The 23,451-nt window shown below is 32.5% G+C and overlaps 1 protein-coding gene and 2 long non-coding RNA genes across 3 annotated transcripts; 2 read left to right on the top strand and 1 right to left on the bottom strand.

Annotated features, from left to right (window-relative positions):
- Positions 1 to 5,487: 5,487 nt before the first annotated feature.
- LOC107613635 (uncharacterized) lies at positions 5,488 to 8,335 on the top strand. The gene is made up of 3 exons (XR_001614101.3): positions 5,488 to 5,780; positions 5,884 to 6,027; positions 7,963 to 8,335. It is a non-coding gene; the product is annotated as an uncharacterized LOC107613635 (long non-coding RNA).
- Positions 8,336 to 13,946: 5,611 nt separating this feature from the next.
- LOC107613634 (protein LATERAL BRANCHING OXIDOREDUCTASE 1) lies at positions 13,947 to 19,614 on the bottom strand. The gene is made up of 4 exons (XM_016315730.3): positions 19,384 to 19,614; positions 17,012 to 17,259; positions 16,249 to 16,576; positions 13,947 to 14,384 (listed from the first exon to the last, which is right to left on the bottom strand). The coding sequence occupies exons 1-4, from the start codon at positions 19,612 to 19,614 to the stop codon at positions 14,130 to 14,132; spliced, it is 1,062 nt and encodes a 353-aa protein (XP_016171216.1). The 3' UTR covers positions 13,947 to 14,129.
- Positions 16,939 to 19,753, top strand: LOC148547250 (uncharacterized). Its single transcript, XR_015896205.1, has 2 exons — positions 16,939 to 17,076; positions 19,340 to 19,753. It is a non-coding gene; the product is annotated as an uncharacterized LOC148547250 (long non-coding RNA).
- Positions 19,754 to 23,451: the final 3,698 nt, after the last annotated feature.

The following is a 23,451-nucleotide window of genomic DNA, read 5'->3' as shown; positions in this document are numbered from 1 at the left end:
CTCCAAACGCTTATCTGAAATCCCCACCAAGGAATTACATAAGTATCTTTATCTTAATTTATGTTTTATTTATCTTTTAATTATCAAAACCTCATAATCATTTGAATCCGCCTGACTAAGATTTACAAGATGACCATAGCTTGCTTTAATCCGACAATCCCCGTGGGATCGACCCTTATAGGGATGGCAATACCACCCGAACCCGCGGGTACCCACCCCGCCCCTACCCGCTCGGGGCGGGTAATTACCTGCCCCGCACCGGGGCAGGTTTTTAGCGGGGCGGGTTCTTGAGATGGGCGGGGTCGGGTTTAGGTAATACCCGCCCCTACCTGCCCCCGCTATATATATAATATATGTAAAATAATTAGTAAATGATTAATAATATTGTATCATATTTAAATTTTTACATTAATTTATGTTATGTATGTGATGATGGTTATATAAATTTTGAAATTTAAATTTATTTATTGGATTTTAATAATTATAGGGGCGGGGAGGGTACCCACAGGGGCGGGTTAGGGTTTAACGTTTTACTACCCGCGAGTAGAAGTGGGGCGGGTTCTATGCGGGTTGTTGTACGGCGGGGCGGGGTCGGGTAGAGCAAAAACCTGCCCCTACCCGCCCCGTTGCCACCCCTAGACCCTTACTCACGTAAGGTATTACTTGGACGACCCAGTGCACTTGCTGGTTAGTTGTATCGGAGTTGTGAAAAGTGTGAATCACAATTTCGTGCACCACCGACCTAGGTGGTCGGCAGGATAAAACGACGAGGTACAAGTCGATCTAAAGAGGTTACAAAAGATGATCATAATAACTCGGGAACAAGTGACTCACTAGTCGGAAAATCCGAGATGAACCGAAATGTATCACAAAAATAACCTAAGTTACGAAAACAATTAAATAAGAAAAAATTGAATATGTCAGGAATACAAAAGAGATAAGAAAACCCCCCAAAGGTAGAAGCGACGGCTGTCTCAAGTCTTTGGAAAAAGTTTTTATAGTAACTTAGACAAAACAGCCCACTCAACAAAAAGAATTTTTTTTTTTCATAAAGGGTTTTTCACAAAAACCTTATAAAGCACCAAAATGAATACAAGCATATACGAGCGAAATATTTTAAAAAGTCCTTATCCAAAAAAGGGCAACCAAACAAGCAACCTTTTTTGTTAATGACCGTAAAATAGGTCAAAGTGTCAAGAAACCACCACAACAACAAAGCAATAAAAAATGATAAATTTTTCAAAGAGGGCCCACAAGCTGGGCCCTAAATAGATTAAATTAATTGGAAGGAAGATTGGAATCATCAAGGGGAATGGAGCTCGGGTCTACCGCAGGAGTCGGAAGGGTTTCTTCAGCAACTGAAGTCGGAGCCTCTGAAGAACTCTGCAGGAATCCCTCCTGTTGCCCCTCGCGAGAAGGAGACTCAACAATCATTTGCCCACGAGTCTTCAGCTTGGAGTCCGTTTCAGGACGAGGAGGGGAGACAATATCTCCATCAACAACGATCTTGTCAAGATGGAAAAGGGAAAGGTCCACGTCAGAAGCGATAACTCCGACCTGTTCCTTAAACACCCTCTAAGCCTCCTCCGAGCTCTCTGCTATAGAATCCTCCAAGTCCTGATAGACCTCCCGATTCGACTCCAGCTGCTTCTGAAGATCAATATTTTTAGAAAAGACCCTGATATAATTTTTCTCCACCTTCTCCTTCAAGCCCTCCGCCATGGCACATTGACCCATTAGTTTCTTCTCCCTCTCCTGAAGCTGGGTCAACTCCTCCTTCAGCCAAGCATTCTCCCCCTGAAGCCTCTTTTCCTCTTCTTGATAAAGGACAATCCTCTCCTGAAACTCCTCCACGGTTTTTTGAGAAGATCCCAAAGAACTCAAGGGAGTTTTGTCCAAGATATCAAGAAGAGCAGTGCAGACCCCAGCAGTCCGAACCCCTCTCCGAACCAAAATTTGAAGATGATTTCGAAGGGAAGCATCATCCATAGCGATTTGGCTATGAGAAAAGATGTGCTTCCAAACGAACTTCGAACCATCAAAGCCAGACTCTCTAGCAATAGAGCCGGACTCTGAGGTCTTCGTTTCTTTTTCTCGGTTTCAAAAAAAGGTCAGACTGGGGAGATAGGAGGAGGAAGAGGAGAAGCAGAGGCAGAGGTTGCCAAAATGGGGCAAGAGGAGGTTCCCGAGTCATGAGGAGGAGGAGGAGGAACACCAGTAGCTCCGAATTTAGCTGCATCAGCCCGGGCACGAGCCTTCCTCTCGGCCTCCTGGACTTTCTGATAGGCAGCACTGGATCCACTCTTCAAAATTTCTGGAAGGGAGAAATAAAATCAGTTTACAAATTGAAAAACATCACAAGTTAGAAATCTTGAATAACAACTTCAAAAGAAATCAAAACTACCTAGCTCGGAATGAACGAAGCTTGGAGGACCGAGAAGAAATTTCTTAGTATCCAGATTGGGGGCTCTCCCCGAAGCCTCTCGAAAATACCCCACAATGGCCTCCTCAACCTCCCAAATCATCCAGGCCATACTTTTCAACAGGGGAGGCCTCCGACCAGTATAAAGGAAATCAAGGATAATTGTTCTCATCTAGGAAAAAGGGATGGTGGCCCTCTATAGCTTGGACTTTGAAGAAGAATTTTTTAAAATCGTGGAAGGATTCATCAAAGATTGAAAAAATCCTTCGTCCCTGAATAGCTCGGACGGACAACCACTGTTGCTTATTATTCAAAGCACTAAATGGCTTTGTCATGTGGAAAAGATAAAAAAAAAAAGATCTTTAAAAAAGTCGGGAAGTCCAACTCTTGGCTGACGAATTGGTAGATTTTCATGAAACCCCAAGAGTTGGGGTGGAGTTGGGTAGGAATAACTCGGCAGTGATATAATACCTCCATTTCAAAAACAAAGAAAGGGGAGGGAAAGTATTTGTAACATGTAAGGGGCACAATGGTAAAATGACGCGATCATTAAAGAAATGCGCCATTACCAATGTAACTGCTCCCACGTGTAAATACGAAATCCCAAACGGACGCGATGTTTGATTAGACACGACGGTTTCTAAAATCACGTCGGTTTCCGACTTGAACGAATCCCGATCCGATTAATACTCGAATCCAACTCATAGCAAAGGGATCGGACTCAAGTAGGGACACTGTTCATACCCTGGCCCAATACTATGGTCCAGGTCCAAGTAAAGAAAAAAGACCCAACCCAAAAGTTGACCTCACTACTCACCCGACCTCATCAAAAGAGGTCAGGCTCGACATAAGCCCCTTCCCAAGGAGGTCGGGTTGGACGTGAGCTGGCAGATAACACTTATTCAAATAAGTAACTGCTCCTAAAATCTCTCATCTGCTTCTAGAAGCAATGTCTCAACAACCCTAAGATAAAGGCACGGTTATCCACCTTCAGAAGTGGAACTACTCCAACGGTGGTTATTAGATCACCACTATAAATACACTGACACACTCAGGTAAAACTAAGTTCCAATACTCCAAACTTGCTTACCCTTTTGCTAACTTAAGCATTGGAGTGTCTTTGCAGGTACCACCCCCTATTCTCTCAAACGCTCAACTCGGACGGCGGCTCCCAGACATAGACCAAGTCGAAAACCTCCATCCATTAACGTTTGGGCCAACGCCTAAAACTCAATCCAACTATTTTAAGTTACCCACGTAACAAAATTAAATTCTATTATTAACATGTTAACTTAATAAAATTCTTTTCAGTTAAAATAACTATAACTTCATATATAACTAATCGTATTCTAATATTAATAATACTCTTCCAATAATTTGAACAATATCAACCATTTAAATTTAAAGTATCATTCCTAGTACATATTCTAATTATTAAATTAAAATATCCTAACATATATAAGAGTGAATACCCAATTCGATCTTTGACAATTATCTCCAAAGGACAATGAGGTCCTTGACAAAAAAAATACCCAACTCGACCCCTGATCTTTGTTTTTTGGGATTGATTAGTCTCTATGCCAAAAAAAAACATTGACTTTTTTTGACACAAGAGCTAATCAGTCCTATAAAAATAAAGCTCAGGAGCCGGTTGGATATTTTTTTTTTTTTATCAAAAATTTCGTTATCTTTTGAGGTAATTATCAAGAGCTGTTTAAAATTTTTTCTCTATATACAAACATAAAATTTTTAATTAATTAAATCAAAAAATAATAATAGCTCAACTTTAAAATTAAAATAAATCAAAATATCTTAACACTTCAATAAGTTAACTATTTAAAATAAAAGACAGACAAACTAACTGATCTTAAAATTTAGAACCCTCGCAACATGTTGTCACATTTAATTTGTTAATATTTTCGGAGCGCACGTATTCTCAATGTTGAGTCATATAGAACTTCAAAACTTTTCAAAACCTCAAAAAAAAAAAAAAACTCAAATGACACAACAGATCTCGAATGCTATTTTTTTTATAGGCAACGAAATATATCTCAGATACTAAGTACCTTAATTCTCTATGAACATATTTCGGTTACTAAGTATTTAGGATGCACATTTATATTATATCTCGAGTAACTTTAGTGTTATACATCTTGGTGACTCAATATCTAAAATACACTTTTAATGATTTTTTATATACAATATTCGAAATATGTCGCATTATTTATATTTTTGTAAATATTTTTTATTTTATATATTTTGATAAATAATAACTTTATTTAATTTCAATAAAAATGTCATGTTTTAAGTATGTGAGTATGTGATATTAAAGTGAGTGACAGATAAAAAAACATTTTTTAAAGAGTAAAATGATAAATAAATTTTGAAAATTTATATTTCAAATAAATTAATTTTTAAAAAGATATTAATAAAATTCTTTACGATAATAATGTGGACAAGTTAATTTAAAAATAAAATTTTTTATCTTAATTAAAAGGATTAATTTAGAGGTAATGTGTCTATATTTATTATCATTAAGAATTTTATTGATATTCTTTTTTCAAATCTTTAGAAACTTATTTATCATCTTACTTTTTTTTAAATAAAATAAGTTTAATTTGTTTGAGAAAATAATCAATTAATTTGTTTTATTTAAAAAATTTTGCACATTAGACCGGCATTTTAATTTTATTAAAGTCTAATAATATTTTTATTTTTTTTAACAAATACTTTGTGATCAAATATTTTTATTAGTCAAATCTAATTAAATTATGCATATATACTCTACTTCACTTATGGATGTCAACGGGACAGGGTGGGGGCGGGAATGCCTCCCTGTAACCACCCTATCCCATGAGGCCTATGATTTCTGATTCTTTACAGCGTTCGTTGGCGCGCATAGAATTAGATATATGAAAATATAAAGCATAGATAATGAATTAGTTGAGAAATTAGCCTAAAAGCGTTACCAACCATTAACTCGGTTTTTCCTTCTTCGATTTTCTTTTTCTTTTTTCGGTTCAACCGAACCAAACTTTCCCTACACACATCTAACCCTGATCACTTCTCCTTTCAGCGCCGTTTGAAACCATGGTCACACCTCTTCAAGCATGCATAGATGCGGTGTTGAGGTGAGGAGAAGCCACGAAGCCTTATGCACCGCCTCACCCATTTTCTTTTCTTCTATCTCTTGTTAATAGCACTTCTCATTTTCTTTGAACCAAAACACGCATAAACGAAGGAGAAGAACAGAGAAGGGGAGCAAAACGAAACTAAGGAGGAAGAAAGAAGCCATCCGCAGCAAGAAGGAAGGCACCCCACCTCTCATCACTCTGAATCTTCGAAGCTTCTTTGGTGGGTGAGAACCAGCAACTCTCCTTCTTCCTCTTCTTCAGATTCAAATTCTGTTCTTCCCTTTTATTCCACCTCTGCCATTCTAATTCCAATTCTTGCTAGAACAGTAGTGACCGTAGGCAAGAACTCTTCCCTTGCTTGAGGTGAGGTCGGCCATTCGTTCTTGAAAGAGAGGCTAAAGCTCCAATTCCATACGGTTAGGGTTCTGATTCCGGAAAGAAGTAAATATAGACTTTCCAACTTCAAAAGAGGTAAGGGTTAGGACAATTAGATTACTATTCTTGTGGCTGTACCTGTGATGAGAATAGATAAACTATTATATGCTTCATTGATGATAAATGAGGCTCTAGTATGTGTTTGAATGATGGTTAGGTTATATGAATTGTTATGTTTGATAAAAATGCAGAAAAATGAATTTGAGTTATGAATGTGTGTTTGTAAAAAGGGGTAAATTAATGAGTATAACCTCTTAGAGCTATGCTGACCATGCTAAAAATTTTAGTTAGTCAAGAGAAAGGTAAAACTATGATTTTAGATGATTTCTAGGCTTGAACATAAGATTTGGCATGTGAGGTTGTTGGAAGTGCATTATGCAGAATTTCTGCAATTTCTGCATAATTGGCAGCAGAATGAACGAATTTCTGGGAGCATTCCAGATCATAATTTTAGATGAAATTATTTTTCTATGAAACTTTCATGTGTTTTTAATATCTCATAAAAATTTCAGAATTAATTGATAAGTAGATTGGGAGAAATGAATTTTTGAAGATTGATGGTTTCAGCAGAAAATTCTGTTTCTTTACTGCAGAAGCACCAACTTCCAATTCACTTAATTTATAATTCTAATGAGTATTTGGGCTGAAACCAACGGCAGGCTCAAGCTTTATGTGTCTAAAATATTCAGTTAAAATTTCATGTCAAAACTCATTTTAACCAATTAGATATGTTGCAAAAAGTGTGAGTTGTTTGCTGGATTTTGAAAACAGATTTGTATAAGGCAGGGCTGTGTTCCTAACCTCATAACTTTTACATGTGACATGGTAATAGTCTGAAATTTAGTTTTCTGGAAAGCTGGAAGAGTCTTGTTTAATTACATGAATTTTAAAAGGCAATGGGTGAAAGTTGGATTTTTAGTGAATTTAACAAGTTTTCTGCTCGCTGCTGTTTTTTTTTTTCTGCAATGATAGCAGAATTTTTGAAAGATTTGTACAAGTTTCAATTATGGTAGGAATGCCCCAGAACCAAATTTTATTTTCTAAACCCGTGGTTTTATAATAACTAAGGAGACTAAAGAGAGTATAATGACCAGTTAAGAATGTCTACCTGGTAAATTGTTAAGGGAAGTTTGAACGATATTAAAACTGAGGGAACCGTAAGGGTGGTTTTAGTACTATTTTAGGGGAGGTTATGTCTGAATTTTCATAAAAGTTCAGGGACTTAGTTAAATAAAAATGCGTAAATTGTCCCCAAGAAGGTTTAAGGTTAATGGGTGATGCGGAGTTATGTATAGTTAGGCGGTGATACGGAGGTATGTATAGTTAGGCGGTGATGCGGATGTATGGTTTATAGTGTTGGTGATGTGGAGGCACGATAAAGAGAAAGGAAATGAGAAAACCATGCATGGGAGAGATAATTGAAACGAGTAATAAATTATGAAAAGTGTATGTTGAATGAGCCTTGTGCCAAACTGCTAATGCGAAATTGCCCGCCTAATGGATAGCTTGAGATTTGCTAATGCGGGAATGTTCGCCTAATTGATAGCGCTGTTCCTTACTGTGATACACATTGAAATGTTATTATAATGAGGCCTAATTGACACGGGTAACCGTGATGCCAAGGTATCTAATTGATACAGAAAAGGGACCATATTCGGGGTTCACTCCGAGTAATGTCGGGTTGCGGGTAGACAACCGACGCATGAGCTCATGGCCTGCGCTAGGAACAGGCATGCATCATCTTGTTTGCGCATATGAACTTCTTGTGAATTATTTACTACCTTTTCTTTCTTGTTCATGCTATTTACTTGTTATATATATGTTTGTGCCTTGAGTCTTTGTGTTTGTTCTTTTTCTGTTTTGCGACAACTTAGAGATAAAGATCCTAGGTTCCCCTTTTATCTTACTGAGAACTCTAGGTTCTCATCCTTCTTTTCTTTCTTTCTCCCCATCCCCAAACTGGTCCGGCAGAGGAGCTCTTTGAGTTTCGTTCTAACTTCTGAGCTATGAGGATCCAGTGCACGGCGGAGTCTTCATATGGAGCACGCTTTGGACCGCTTTCTAGAACCATGTTCGGAGATCACTCCAAAGTTAGTCGCAGTGAATCTTTCGCTCCTTTTTGATGATCTTAGTATTACTTTCCCCTCGCTTTTGTAGTACTTTTAGAGGGGTAGGATGTCTTAGTAGTTCGGTTCCAGTTTAGGAAACCCGTGTGAAGGTTGGGACTATTTTTCTTTACTTTTGACTCTGTAATATAACTTGGTGTAGTACTCGTTATTTTGATAATTGGCATGTATCCTCAAACTTATGTTTATATGATTAATATATGTCTTCTGAGTTTGATTATAAACGTTTATTGAGTTTGATTATAAATAGTTTATTCACGATTAAACCGATAAAGGCTTATAATAACATTTTCTTATGAAATCTGAGTCTAGAGCTAAGTAGGTCCTTACGACGAGTAGCACCTGAACATTTGGCATTAGTCATGACGTGTCAAAGGTTGGGGTGTTACACTCCCTGCTCCCATCCCCTCCTCATATTTGCTCTCTGTTCATGTCCTTATTCTCCGCCGTGGGGAATATTGCTCCCCATACCCATTTTCTATAGGGTCCTATTCCTCGCAGGGACCCCATTCCCCATTTATCTGATAGTTCTAACTAATTATTAATTTCTATATGAATAGAACTGCAAGTATCCATCCTATACAAAAATAGTAAAATTTTATACAAAAAATCTAAACGACAAGATGGTGACTTCTTTCAAAATGACGTAATGGGGGGACGCAACGACGAGCCAGAGAACAGAGCAATAGACGAGGTGGAAGACGCGACAACAGAGAGGAAAATGGACACAACGACATATTTACTGAAAGGGACGCCGCAAATAGAGAGCACGATGCAGTGAGGGTGATGGCACCGTTAGGTGTGACGATGCGGTAAGAAGGGAGAGTGGCGAGGGAGTGACTGCAGAGAGGTTGGATGGAATATGGACAGTGTTAGGGATCTCTAAATTGAAGAAGGATTATGCAAATGAGGATTAAGAGGTGTGTGTGTGAAATGACTAAAACACATATATGAAAAATAACCTATTAAGGACAATTCAGTAAATTTATGAATTTTAGGGATTAGCGGGGATGGGGTGGGGATCCTCGCTCAGGTCCCCGCGCTTGACTCGGGAAAATTTTGCCCCCTATCTCTATCCCCACGAAAAAAATTCCCACAGTCGGATCCCTATTCGAGGCAGTTCCCGCAGGGATCCCCCGTCTCAGGGAGTTTTGCCATCTCTAACTTCACTCATTTTTTTTTCATTCTTTACTTCTTATTCCTTCTTCTTAGGTTTCTTTTTTATTTATTTGTATGTTTATTTTTTAAAAAATTTTATGAAGAAGAAAAAGAATAAAAAAGAGAAATACATAAAAAAAACATAAATTCTATACACAAAATACAAAAATTTTAAAGACAACTTTGTTTAAGAAAAATTTTGGAAGTAAGTATATATTTTGTATTTAAATTATTTAAATATAATATTACAAAAATATGAAATCTATAGAGTATTTATGCATTTATATAAACCTTACTCATTTTGGGTACAGAATAATCAAAATCAATAAAAGCATAACTCGAGTATTCTGTATTTGAGATACAAATATTTCAAAAATTCGTGCATAAGTCGGAGACACTGTATTCGAAATACAGCCATAATAAGTATAGTGGCACTGTACCCGAGATATGTGCTTAAAAAAATAGGGGTCTCTATATTTTAGATATATAATAAAAAAAACCGATATAAGTAACTTCTTGATTCTAGCATTCACCATACCACATCCATCTTAATTCTATCTATTCTTTCTTTATTTTTTTTCAAAAAATGGTTGGTAATTTTTTTTTGTAGTAATTAATTCCAATGGGATCATTAGAAACGATGATGAGGGAGTAATATTTGAGTGCAATTCACCTGTGATGCTGTATATTTTCAATATTGATTTTCTAGATGCACTTAAGAATGTCATCTTGAGCAACATAGGGACAATCAGTTCGAAGGAGGTTGACCAAGTAGCGTATAGATTCTTATCAGCGCTGCTTAGTGGAGGTTTTACTAACAGAACGTTTTAAGTTGAAGCTGATAAGCATGTCAATATAATTTTTGATGTACATGTAGACTAATGCCGCAACATGCGATGGCCGCAACATGTGATGGAGTTGTATGCGGAGGTTCATAACATGTTTTGTGGCTTTGGGCCATCTTCTTCAATGTTCCATACAGTCTCAATCCCAGCGAGGCCAATTCACTTCGTCAATCTGGGGGATAGTGCTGACGTAGATTTGAGCGAGTCTTTCAGATTTCATTGTCGACTTCGGGTCTTCCAACAACAATGAGTTGTCTGGGGAGTATATGCCGGATACACCAACTGGTGGAGGTGTTCGATTTCTTCTTCCTTCCCTGTTTTCTATTTCACAGTTATCAGAAGTTTCAAGCTATTATCACACTCTTAACTTGGATGTGATGCAACTAGAGCTCTATGACAACCATCTGCAACTATCAAAGTTCGCCAAAAGTGGCAACCATCTGAGGGAGACAAGGTTGGCTGACTTGTCTGTAAACAAGTATCTCTCGATCAATATAAGTAAATAACATATGGTATACTTGCGGAGAGTAGCTACATCAGCCCCTGGTGGAATGTGGGCCACTATGTTCCTGAGCCAAGTCATCTTCAGTTCGAAATTCTGGTTCTTGTTCTCAGGTTGGGGTGAAGGCCTATCACCCAGCGAATTCGCAACTCACTGCCTTGTGGGATGTCCATGAAACTGCTGAAAATCTCTGGTGCAGCTACATCTTGGAGTGTGATGGTGACCTCGCCTCACAAAAAGTGAAAATTATAGGTCTTTGGTCTCCACCACTCCATAAATACAGAGAGTAAGGTGTTGTCGAAGATGAAATCTCTTAACTCTACTGCATGTCCGAACCCAACCTCCCAAGGTAGTAGCACCTCAGGCGGCGGAAGACCCAAAGTCACACGATGTGCCAAGAGCAACCAAGATGATTGTACAACTGCTATTCATTAGTTTTCTAAAATTTATTGCCTATTGCGTTTAATATTGCTTTACAATAAAATAATTATAAATATAACTTAATTAAATTTAAGAATGACTCATTAAATAATTTAATGCATATAAATATTACATAAAAGAATACATTATTTACTCAATAATATAATTTAATTAAATTTAAGGATGTTTCATTAACTAATTTATTGCATAAAAGAATATATTATTTAATTAAAAATAACAAATAAAAAATGTAATTATTTTAATATATATCAAATTCTAATGTTCTATTCTTTCAACCAATTTCATCCAAATAAATATGAAACATCTAATTAACATATAAGATAGTATATAATTAAGACTACTCTAGCTACATGTAAAGTTGCATTTAGCCTGTTAATATTTTTTTATTGCACGTAATCCCTTCGTCTAGCCATGTATGCTTTTAAAATTATCCAAAACTATAAAAAATGAAAAATTGAAGCAAAAAAATCTTGGCTACACAAGTTTTATATAGTATTTCAATATATCTCGGGTATTGTGCCGACTTTTTTACTAAGTATGTATCTCGAATACACAGTATTCGATCATTTATTATTGAGCGTATTCTGTAAGCATCTGAATTGTGTTTTGTTAAATTGTTTCATATTCAGGATATAGTATATCCGAAATGTGAGTTTAACATGATTTAGAGCATTGTACTCAAGATATGAACTATTTTAAATAAACCTAAATAATCTACAGATTATACATTTTTATTATATTTAAATAATTTAAATAAAAAATTTGAAATTTTATTACAGTAAACACAATTTTGTAAAGGAAAATAAAGGAATAAAACATAAAAATTTATTGACGATAAACATAAATATTTTACAATAATAAACCCAAAAAAAAAATCATACTTACATTAATTGATGAGTATAAAATACTCAAAACAATAGTGAATTGAATATTAAAAAACAATGATAAATTTTACAATAATAAACTCAGAAAAAAATCATAATTAAATTAATTGATAAGTATAAAATACTCAAAACAATGGTGAATTGAATATTAGAAAATTAAGAATATTATTTATACACTAAAATCAGTTACTAATATATTTGTGTATAAATATATATGTGGTTTAATTTATTTTTAATATGTATTCATATTTCAATATATATTTTATACTAATGGCTGACTTTAATATATACATAGCATAATTATTAAAAAATAATAATAAATTTTCCAGAAGCTACTTATTAAATGTGCAAATAGACGTGTACTAATATTTTTCAAGGGCTTACAAGTGGACCACAACACTTATAAAAAATTGTATTTTATAAACCATTTTAAAATATAAATTACAATTAAATAAGAGATAAAGTTAAAGAAATTACAAACCTGAATTTTATTTAAATTTAGTCACACTTCTATACTTAGGTTTACTCCTCCCCACAATTGTGTAAGATATTTATCTAATAGTAATGAAATTTGAAATGAATGCTTGACAAACCACAACAATAACAAGTACTTTAGGCTGCGTTTGTTTTTAGAGTCAGGATAGAACATGATACTGAAACGGAGACAATAGGACGGAGACACTAAAAATTATCTTTTGTGTATTGTGTTTGGATACGATGGACAAGACACTAATGTAATGTCCAGTATTATGTTTGGATATACATGGACAAAACTAAAATATTATATGAAATGACTAAAATATCAATATAAATTAATTTAATAAAAAATAAGAGTACGTAGGAGTACAGACGGAACTTGAAAAAAAATATTTAAAAAAGCAAAAAATTTTAATAAAAAAATATATTAGTATTTATATTAAAATGAAATTTATAAATATAATTATTTTATTTTAAAATTTATTATTAATATGTAGGAATACATATGGTTAAGATTAATAAAAAAAATAAATTTGAGTTTGATTAATAAAAATTTTTATTTAAGTTAATAAGCCAAATTAATTTTAAATAAAAAATTAATTTTAAAAAAAAATCCATTTTTACATGAAAAAAACAATTAGTTTTTGCATATAAAAATATATTTTTATTTAAAAAAACTATTTTTTTTTATCTAAAAACTGATTTTTCTTTATAAAAAACTGATTTTTCTTTAAATTATATAAAATCAATTACAATTTATAAATTATTTTTTAACATTTTAAAATATCAATTTTACTTTTGCTAATATTTATCTTTCAAAAGTTTTAAGATTAATTATTTTTGTTATTATTTTTATTACAAATCAAATAATATAATATAAGGTTAAAATGGTATTGAAGTAAAACGATAAAAAGAAAAGAATTATCTACCCCAATAAAAAATTCTACAGAAAGGAGAGAGTACCTGAAAAAGAAAGAGATAGAGGAAGAACATGAAGAAAAAAGTATCTCTGAACAACCCAATAGAAAAAATAAGGGGTAATAGTGGAAAAAAAGAAAGAAAATAAAATTTATAAAATTGTCCGTGTCCACTCTTCCAAATCTCGTGTCCATCATTGTCCTTCGTGAAAGAGTGGACACAAAAATATAAAAAACTGTCTCGGAGACAATATATCCACTGTCCATGTTTCTGCTTTCAAACACTTTTTAAACAAGTGTTGTCCATGTCTACGTATCCTACACCCGAAAACAAACGCTACCTTATAGTTTATACACCTACAAACTCCTCACCAATATTGTTAGAGACGCTTGTTCTAACCAAAATTTAAAGCAATTCCATCTTTACTTTTGAAGAATAATTGCTTCGTAGCTGATGGACCCTGCGTAATTTTACTCCCTAAAATTCAGTTTTCTGGTACAAGCCACGTCAAAATATCCTCTAGAAATCACATTTGATTTTAGAATTATCCACTAAAAAATATTAATTTTCAATGAATTAAATAAAGTAATTATTTAGCATGATATTTTCTTTTAATATAGAGATTTATTAAAGAAGTATCCAGCCATTATTCAAATCATTCATCCTCAAAACTCTTTCCAAACAAACCCCAGAATATCAAACTTTACATACCTTGAATTCGCAGATCCATAAAGGTACAAAATTTGTGTGTCATTGTTCTTTATATGTAAGACTTAATTTAGGAAAACTATTCAGCTTCACATAGTTGAATCTTGGAAGCTTCAATTGCTCTTTTTCCTTTCTGGTAATACTGGAAGAAGATATCGGTATAATTTTTCACTGGTGTGTATGATTTTGGCCTTGATTCGTTCACTAGCTGCTCAATTGGTCCAATCTCTTTTTCTGGATCCGGAGTGAAGAACATAGCTATAGTAAGCCTGTCCTTTTCTTCATTTACAACTACTCTGTGGATTGGGCTACGAAATATTCCATTACTCATGATCTGTTCATTATGTTGAGCAGATTATGTTAAACTTTTTCTTTATAAATATCAAGAAGGCTTAAATCTGAACAGGCAAGCAAGTACATCATCATAAATTATACCAATACAAAACCCCATCAGCAAGTAGGTGTAAAGACTCGGTACCTTCAAGACAGAACCCCAAGCAAGAAAAAATTACTATACAACTAAGAATCAAAGCTGCATTTTTTATTGTCTCAAAACAGCAGACTCGATACTTTTGATGCTGGATGCCAACTGCCAAGGACTGTTTTCATTTTCAGCTATTTCTGTCTTTAAAATTTTGTAAACAAAAAAACGAGGTCAGAGGTTGATATTTTATTTTTTTATTTATTATTTTTTTATTCATAAAATTTTAAAAACAGAAAATACTAAAAATTAAAAACACAACTCAAATGTACCTTCAAGTTTGGGTACCGTACTACTGTACAACAGAAGGGACAAAAAATTTGTGTCCCTCCAGAGTCTGACGGACCGGAATTGAGAAAGAAGAAAGACTAGTTTGAATAAACAACTTGATTAAGCTCTTATAAAAAGAGTTTAAAACATAAGAACTTATATTAAAAGTAGCTTTATATATAAATCATTTATATTTGGTTTTTTTAATCACAAAAATGCTTATTTTAAAAGAAGAATGATAAAAAAAACCTTTGTATTACAGAAGAAGTCACTTTTTTTTTTAAATTTTCTATAAAAGCACTTTAAATAATTTTTTAGAAAATCGCATATTAGTTTTGAAAATTGTATCACACATTAATATCGTAACTTTTCATAAATTAAAAGTTAAGAAAAGTCACTTAAGCTGCGTGTTTATAACTAAAGGATAGGATGCTAAGACATAGACACAAAGACACAAAACCGTATTTGACAAGTGAGACATAAAGAGAGACATTATGCGTGAGATACTAAATTAGTATATATTGTGTCATTTCTAATAGGAACGACATAGAAATACTAAACAGAAACCCAACTTATTTTTTTATTTTTTCTTTTATTATCACTATCAAATTTTTATAATTATATTCTTTATTATTTTATTTTTTATTCTAAATTTTGTATGAATAAAAAAATAAAAATAAATTAGATTTTTTATTATTTGTTCTATCTTATATTCAGTTCAGTATCAAACAAAATACAAAAATACTAATTTTTGTGTCTCTATTCTGTGTCATATTCTCAGTATCTTGTCTTAGCCTATTCTTAAAACCAGATGTGGCCGTATGAACATATCCAAACTAACCCTTAGCCGATTGATGAAATTGTTCTGGCATGTCTTCATTCTTTTGTTATAATATTCCTACTTTACCCCTTTAAAAGTTTCTCGTTTTAAGTGATTAAGTCCTATCTATTATAACCAAACATGATACCAAGAGACTATCCTGGTGAAAGAACCAAACTAATTAGCCTAAGAGCATCTCCAATCTAATAGAGTGCTTTTGGAATTTTAAATTTGACATGTACAGGAAGTGGATTATTTACAAATTTTACTTTGCATTAGAGAGAGATCATTGATGAAATGAAATAAGAGTAGAGCTGAGACAGTTTCACTTTAGTAGAGAATTACTTAAATTTTGTCACCTTGTATAAAGTTTAAATTGAATTGAAACTAAATATTAGAATAATAAATTTCACATTTAATCTCAAATTAATATTTATGACATTTGGTCCTATAAATATGAATGTATCATTTTGTGAGATCCAAAATAAAGATAGATGCTCTAAGGACGCACACTCTAGCTACCACCCATGTTCAGCCGTCTATGTTAACTCAATCACTTACTAGTAAACATGAACAAGCTTTGCCTAATTCATAGTAACAAAGAATATAGGATGTGTGAGTTGTTACCTCTACTTGATCACCAACATTAATTAGGAGAGCATCAGAGATGATGGGAACTTTGAACCAACGATTATCTTTGAGGACTTGGAGACCATCAACTTCTTTATCCTGCAAAAGATAAGTAACAGTTGATCCGTCGGCGTGCGGCTTTAGGCCGAGGACGTGATCCGCCATAGGACAAGGAGGGTAATAATTGAATCTCAAGAGCATTGTATCTTTGTCTCCGCATTCCTTCAAGAGAGAGTACTCTTCCAAGTTCAGTGACTTTGCCATGCCCTTTAAAATCACTTCATTTAGCAATTTTAGCCTTTCAGTATACTCTATTACAGTTGTCCTACATCATGACACCCATTCAAATTAGGGACAATTATGTCTACCTAAAATATTTTGTATCCCATCCCTCATTACAACCAAACAAAGTATATAAGAACAATTTTAGTAGAGTAAACTACCATTTCTATTCATAGATTTAACAAATCTACTCATGAATAAACAAAACTAATTTTGTACCTGTGAAAAAAATTAACATTTGGACAATTTTATCACATAAAAATCATCTTTCGTAGATACAAAACTAATTTTGTTCATTCATAGTTAAATTTGTCAGCATTTTAAAGTTTTATGGCTAGAAATGATGGTTTGCTTTTTCTGTCTCAGAGTCACTATCTATGGTTCGTATAGGTGTCTTTGGGAGAGGCAAGAATGGGAGTAAAATTTTGATAATCTACCTAAATTTTTTATCTTAATTTCAACTCTACATACAATATACCTGAAATCATTGGGTTTTTCTGGCCAGACTTTGAAGTTTCTCTGTTCTTCAGGCTGCACTTTGAGGTATATTCTGTCTGTCCAATCAAGCTTTTGATCTCTGAAATATATAATATCACTTCCATATCCTTCCATGTCATTTGGTTCCCTTGCATATATCATTTTTTCTTCTTTTGGAAGTTCAAAAAATTGCTTCGAAACTTCTCTAACTTTGTCAAGAAAAGAGCTTGACATTCCATGGTTTATTGCCTGAATCCCACAAAACAATTACAATGCCTATTAAACACGTAAATAAAACGCGAATATCATCTAGACCCAAAAGAAAAAATAAAAAAGAACAAATCAAAGTGAATATCATACTTGCCATTTTCAGAATGAAAACGGATGGGTTTAGTTTTTTATTTTTAGAATCTTTTATTTTTAAAATTTTATATGGTGGAAACTCAGGTGCAGTGAACTTCACGTGAAGTTGATAGTTAAGAGCCGTTAGATGAAAATTTAGTCAAAGAGTCAAATTATCTAATGACTCTCAATTATCCACTTCACGTGAAGGACTGCAACTGAGTTTTTCACCATTTTATATTATTCTAAAACAACAAATACTGGAAACAAGATAAAATTTGCAAAAAAAAAAAAGTGATTAGAAATTCTAATTCATTCTCCTAATTATGCTCCTAATTTTCAAATAAAGAAAGTTAAAAAATTTTATCTTTTGATTTTTTTTTAAAATAACATATACATTTAAATTTTTACTCATTTAAGAATTAAGAAAATAATTAAGGAGCGGAATTAAAACTTCAAATCCTTACCCCAAATTAAATTTATTTCTAAAAAAACCATTGTTACAGCATTCTCAAATTGTTTTGATTGGAGCGTAAAAAGACTTATAATTGTATATACTCCTATTTTTGAATAACATTTTTTACATTAATTGTGATATTGTTCCCCCGTTCTATAACAAGGCTACAAGAAATATGACCTGTAGGTACCTTTTTTTCAAATCACGTTCAAAAAGTAGTGATGGTGGCGTTTGTTCATAATTTTGGCCACACTTTTCATGTTATATTTGGAAAACGTGGCTATTAATAGTAATGGGCACCATTTCGAAACATGGCCAAGTTTTTAAGAAATGAAATAATTGCCTGTGAACAATCATTTTGTTGTAATCACAGTGAGTTTAGTTTGTATTGTATTTTTTATTTTAGAATTTTTTGTCTTTAAAATTTTGTGAACAAAAAAATAAAATAATAAAATTCTATTTTTTATTTTCATCACTTAATTTTTACTTTTTTTTTTATGAAATCCTAAAAACTGAATATAAAAAAAAAACGAAAATTTAAACTAAATGCACTCTAATTTTAAAAAAAAAATAGAATATGTTTCATATTTTGAAAAAAATAACAGTACCTATTCTTTCGTAAAAGTAATAATCTATATATAATTTCAAATATCATAGATATAATTATATATATTATCTTTATTTTTTTTTATTTTCATAGCAAACAAATTAAAGTAATAGCTTTGGATAATAATTTTTTAACTTTTAAATTTGAATTTTAATATTCATTGTCCTTTAAATACGTATATTGATATCAAAATATCTCCATTAAAAATCTTAAAGCATATCCTTAAAGTATTTTCTAATTTCTAACAAAACTCTTAAAAAATGTGTTGCATGTCTATATTTTTTTTTCTTCTTTTTGCTTTATTTATCTCCATATAATCGGATATGAACTCATATCTCCATGTGATTCAATATGAACTCACAACGAGTGAGTTAACTCTATGAATTCAAGTTAGTTATTACAAATCTATATTCTTTCTCTAAATAAACCATCTTTTTTCCTCTCTCTCTAAATTCACTCTCTAGAACCAAGTTTTGAACCTTGACAGATTAATGCCTACTACAAATCACATTCTTTTGTCTAAATAAACCATCTATTTTTTCTCTCTCTAAATTCACCCTCTAGAATCAATTTTCAAACCATGGCAGACAATTGCTTCAGTACATCAGTTAAGTAACATACTAACATCTCATCAATTATTTAAGTAAAAGTGATTGTAATGAAAAAACAAAATATTAAAAACACTTCAGATCAAAGGAAAATGAAATTAAAACACTAATAGGCTTCAATTAAAAAAATAACTAAATCAATACAGCTTATTTATAACCACTTTCATCTTAATCCCTTGTAGAAAAATAAAACTAAAAACACGGAATATTCAAGCTCATCTAAATTTTATTAAGAATTGATCGTCAATCAATGAGTTGATGCATATTACACAAGACTCGAGAAAAATAATAGTTTTCTTACTTGATCCATATTAGATATTTTATTAGAAGAGGAAATCCTGTAGAAAGAGAAGACATACCTGAAAGCAACCCCAAGAGGAGAGTGCATGGTGGAGTTTTGTGAGCTCGAAAGGAGAAGTGAGGAGGCTAAGGTCAATGACTGGAATACCCCCGGAATCAAGAGCATCGCGAAAGCCAACACCACCTTCGGTGTACACATAGTTTGTTTGAACCTCTTGGGAAGTCAAAATGAGATCTTGAACGAAATTGCCAAGTACTACTTTCTCCACCTCTGAGTTTGACTCTGCCATCTGATGCGAAACAAGAAGGTGCGTAGGTAGGTCAAAGAAATAAAAGCATTGAGGAAAGAAAACAAACCATTGTTAGCCTTACGGTGGCCGCCTTCTTGTAGATCATTAAATAAAAGTGCGGAACATCCTTTATTAAATACTTTTTATTGGTGTTTGCTTCGTATGACTATGAATTACCACCGTGAATTTATACGTATCAGATAAAAATACGACAAATAAATTATATTATTCACACCAGTATTTAATTTTTTTTAAAAAAATATATATTATATTATTATGTTTACTAAAACAATTTTATAATTTAATAAAAAATAAAAAATATCCTTTTATTTAATTTTATAAAAAATCTAAATTTTTTATATTAGACAAAAATTATTTTTTAAATTAATCAAATTTCAAAATTTAACTTATTTTAATTTTATCTTTTTAAATTTTAAATAATTTAAAAAATAAAACAAAAACATCTAAAAAATTTTTTTCTATTTTTTTTAAGTCTTTTAGTGTTTTTTTTTTTATTTATCGGATTCTTACATCCTCTTTGTCTCTTTCATGTTACATCTATTCCAACGTCCCACTTCGTTCTGCTATTACACCATTCATTCTATAAGGTCCCATTTCTCTAAAATAAGTAGTATTAAACTATTAATAGCAGAAATGGGAGAGACATAGAGTAAAAAAGAAGAGGAGGATAAGGAAAGCATCATGAAATTAAAAATTTAGAGAGATGAAGAATATTTTTTTTAATTTTTTTAGATGTATTTTTGTTTTGTTTTTAAATTATTTAAAATTAAAAAAATATTTTTGTCCAATATAAAAAAGATATATTTAGGTATTCTTGTAAAATTAAATAAAAACATGTTTTCTGATTTTTATTAAATTATAAGAATGTTGTAAAAGTAATAATATAATATATATTTTTTTAAAAGAAAATTAAATGTTGATATGGATAATATAGTTTAATATCATATTTTTATTTATCCATATTTTTATCGTATTAGTATATATATATATATATATATATATATATATATATATATATATATATAAAATAATATATAATTTATCTTTTGTGACAAGTTAACTTCTCATTAGTTGATATTTTAATCTGATTACTAATTAAATTAATAATTTGAATTGTTTAAATTTAATCAAAATTAATATTTTAAGAGAAAAGGATAAAGAAGTCCTTGATATTTTCATCCGCAGACATTTAAGCTTTTGAAGATTTGAAAATACATTTAAGTTTTCAACCTTTTCAAAATTTAGACACATTGATTCCTATTATTCATTTGAGTTTGTTAGACCCAACGGAAAAATCAAACGCGACTCATTATATTGACCTTGCCGATACGGATGTCCACGTAAAAAAGTTTTTAAAATGGGACAAATTAGACCCAGAGATCGATGTATTCAAATTTTAAAAAGGCCAATGACTTAAATGTATTTTTCAAATTCCCAGGGACTTAAATATCCACAAACTAAAAAGTCAGAGATCAATTTGTACTTTTCTCATTTGATTATAATAATATCAACTTGTAAGTAACTTATTGTCAATTGAAGAGTACTAGGGCCAGTAATTTTTGTGTTTTGTAACCATCAATTGGCTATTAATAGTATTTTTAATGGTGTGAGATTAAATCCAATGGTACGAGATTATTCAATTTTCTTTTGATAGTTAAATATTGACCAACTTTTTAAAAAATTACTGTACTCCAAAACTTTCCCTTGTTAAAATAGATTATTGTATAATTTATAAAATATTAATAAACAAAATCCTCTATCCTAAATTTTCTTCACCATTGAACAAAACAATTTTTCTTCTTCTCCAAATTTGATCTCTCTTTCATGGCTTTTGCTCTATTTTAAGACCATTGTCAATCTTAAACTATAATGAAAATTTCATAGTTATGAAATTATCCATTATTGTTATCTAATTATTTTTTTAATTAGCAAGCTGAGATAAATTGAGCAAATTTTAAATTTATATATGAATGCTTCGTTTTTGTCCATTTTTTTAAATAAATAAAATAAATATTTTAATTACGAATATATATTAATTTGATGATATTTACAAATTTTTATTAAGTGACTTATTTTATTTATAATGTAAACGAGATAAGTTTAATCATATCTTTGTTTACACTGTAAAAGAGATAAGGCACGAACACGTAGTAATGTATCACGTTTACAAATGTGATATGACACGAACCTTATCTCATTTACACTGTAAATGAGATAAGTTTAGAAAGTGACTATAAATGAAAGTCGTTCACAGTGCCCTTGACCCCATATTTCTCCCACATTTTTCTCATTTCTCACTTTCTTGCATCGTTTTATTGATATTTATTAGTTTTCCGAACATTATGATATGCAGGGACGCACGCACGGACAAACGGTCCCTGTCATCAATCGTCTCAACGCTAGTTGACACATTGCGAGAGCTATCGACTTTGAGGTTAGTGTTATCTTTATTATTTAAATTAGTAAGTGTATGCGATTTTATTTCGAGAACTTTTATAGAGTTAGTGTTTTAACACATGAGTAGACTTGATGATATTGAGGTAACACAGTTTAGGTTAGTTAGCAAGTTAGTAACATGAGTTAGGTGTATAATTTACTCATAGTGAAAGTTAGATAAGTAATTACTTTTATTTGATTAATTAATTAAATGTTTTTGTTAGTTAATATTTTCTTAAATTCGGAGAGGATTTTTAAGTATTGTTTTTGTATCTTGTTTATTATGTTGTGATGTTTATTTGAGTTACATTTTAGATTTGTTAGAATAGATTTGGACATGAACTTAGTTTGGAATTGAATCTTTATAAAAGTTTTTCTCTTAAACAGAGGCCTTGCCTGCTACTACTTAGGCAGGTTAGTCACACACTTGCACCCCTGGACGCCATCGTCTCTTACCTGAGGTAGGCTGGGTTCGACGACATGGTGCAGCTCAAGGACTTTGTTTTTGACAACTCCCTGATCACTGCATTCGTGGGGCACTGGCGTCTGAAGACCCACACTTTCCACTTGCCATGGGGTAGTGCACCATCACCTTGCAGGACATTGCGTACCACCTCGAGTTATGCACACACGGGGAGCCAGTGGGTGGGTGCCTGCGTGACTTCCAAACTTGCATCTAATGTATGGTAGTGACTGGGTACAGATGATAACTTTGGAATTGGACGCAGAGCAGGCAGCAGGTATCGAACTGATCCACTAACAGGAGTTTCAGGTATGAACTGATCGTCGTCGTCATCGTCAGAAGAACAACTTTCGTGACTATCGATAATGTACTCTTCGTCAGATTCCTCATCCTCAACGTTCATGTCCTGCACTGGACTAGCACAGTATAACGGTCATGGTACGAGTGGAGGGTTATCCGGTACAAAATTCGAGCCGCTAACACCACCACCACCAACATCACGAACCTCCTCAAAAAGCTCAATCCCTTGTTCAACAATAATTCTGCCGTGCACATCAAATATTAGGCGCACATGTTCATCGCCATCGAACTAGAATAGGCGAAATCGAAATACACCATTCTCCATTTGCTAGCATCCTATATACCCAACTCTACCAACCTCATTTCTCTCACCACCACCGACGTGCGTCAATATCATACTCTTTAACTTGGACTATGAATTTGCTCTTCGAGTTCGGAACAGCGCAGGATTCTCATACTCAAATATAATCCTGCTATCACTGTTTCTTATCTAACAGTTGGGATACACCATCACAACAAAAAAGAAACCACTACCATTAGATATTTTTTCTAAGTTTTTCGAAGAAAAATAAAAGAGAAAAAAGAATTGAGAGATTTCTGAGGAATACCAATGATTT

Source organism: Arachis ipaensis, chromosome B8, assembly GCF_059453495.1.
Source record: "Arachis ipaensis isolate K30076 ecotype BB chromosome B8, ASM5945349v1, whole genome shotgun sequence".
NCBI lineage: Eukaryota > Viridiplantae > Streptophyta > Magnoliopsida > Fabales > Fabaceae > Arachis > Arachis ipaensis.
The sequence above is the reverse complement of the archived record's forward strand: the minus strand, read 5'-3'. Positions and strand labels throughout refer to the sequence as shown.

Coding starts and splice junctions, on each gene's coding strand:
- LOC107613634 (XM_016315730.3), bottom strand. CDS start 19,614: ATGGCAGAGTCAAACTCAGAGGTGGAGAAAGTAGTACTTGGCAATTTC. Junction 16,577..17,011: donor GAAAAACCCAATGATTTCAG/GTATATTGTATG, acceptor GTCATGATGTAG/GACAACTGTAATAGAGTATA. Junction 14,385..16,248: donor ATGTTGGTGATCAAGTAGAG/GTAACAACTCAC, acceptor CATAATGAACAG/ATCATGAGTAATGGAATATT.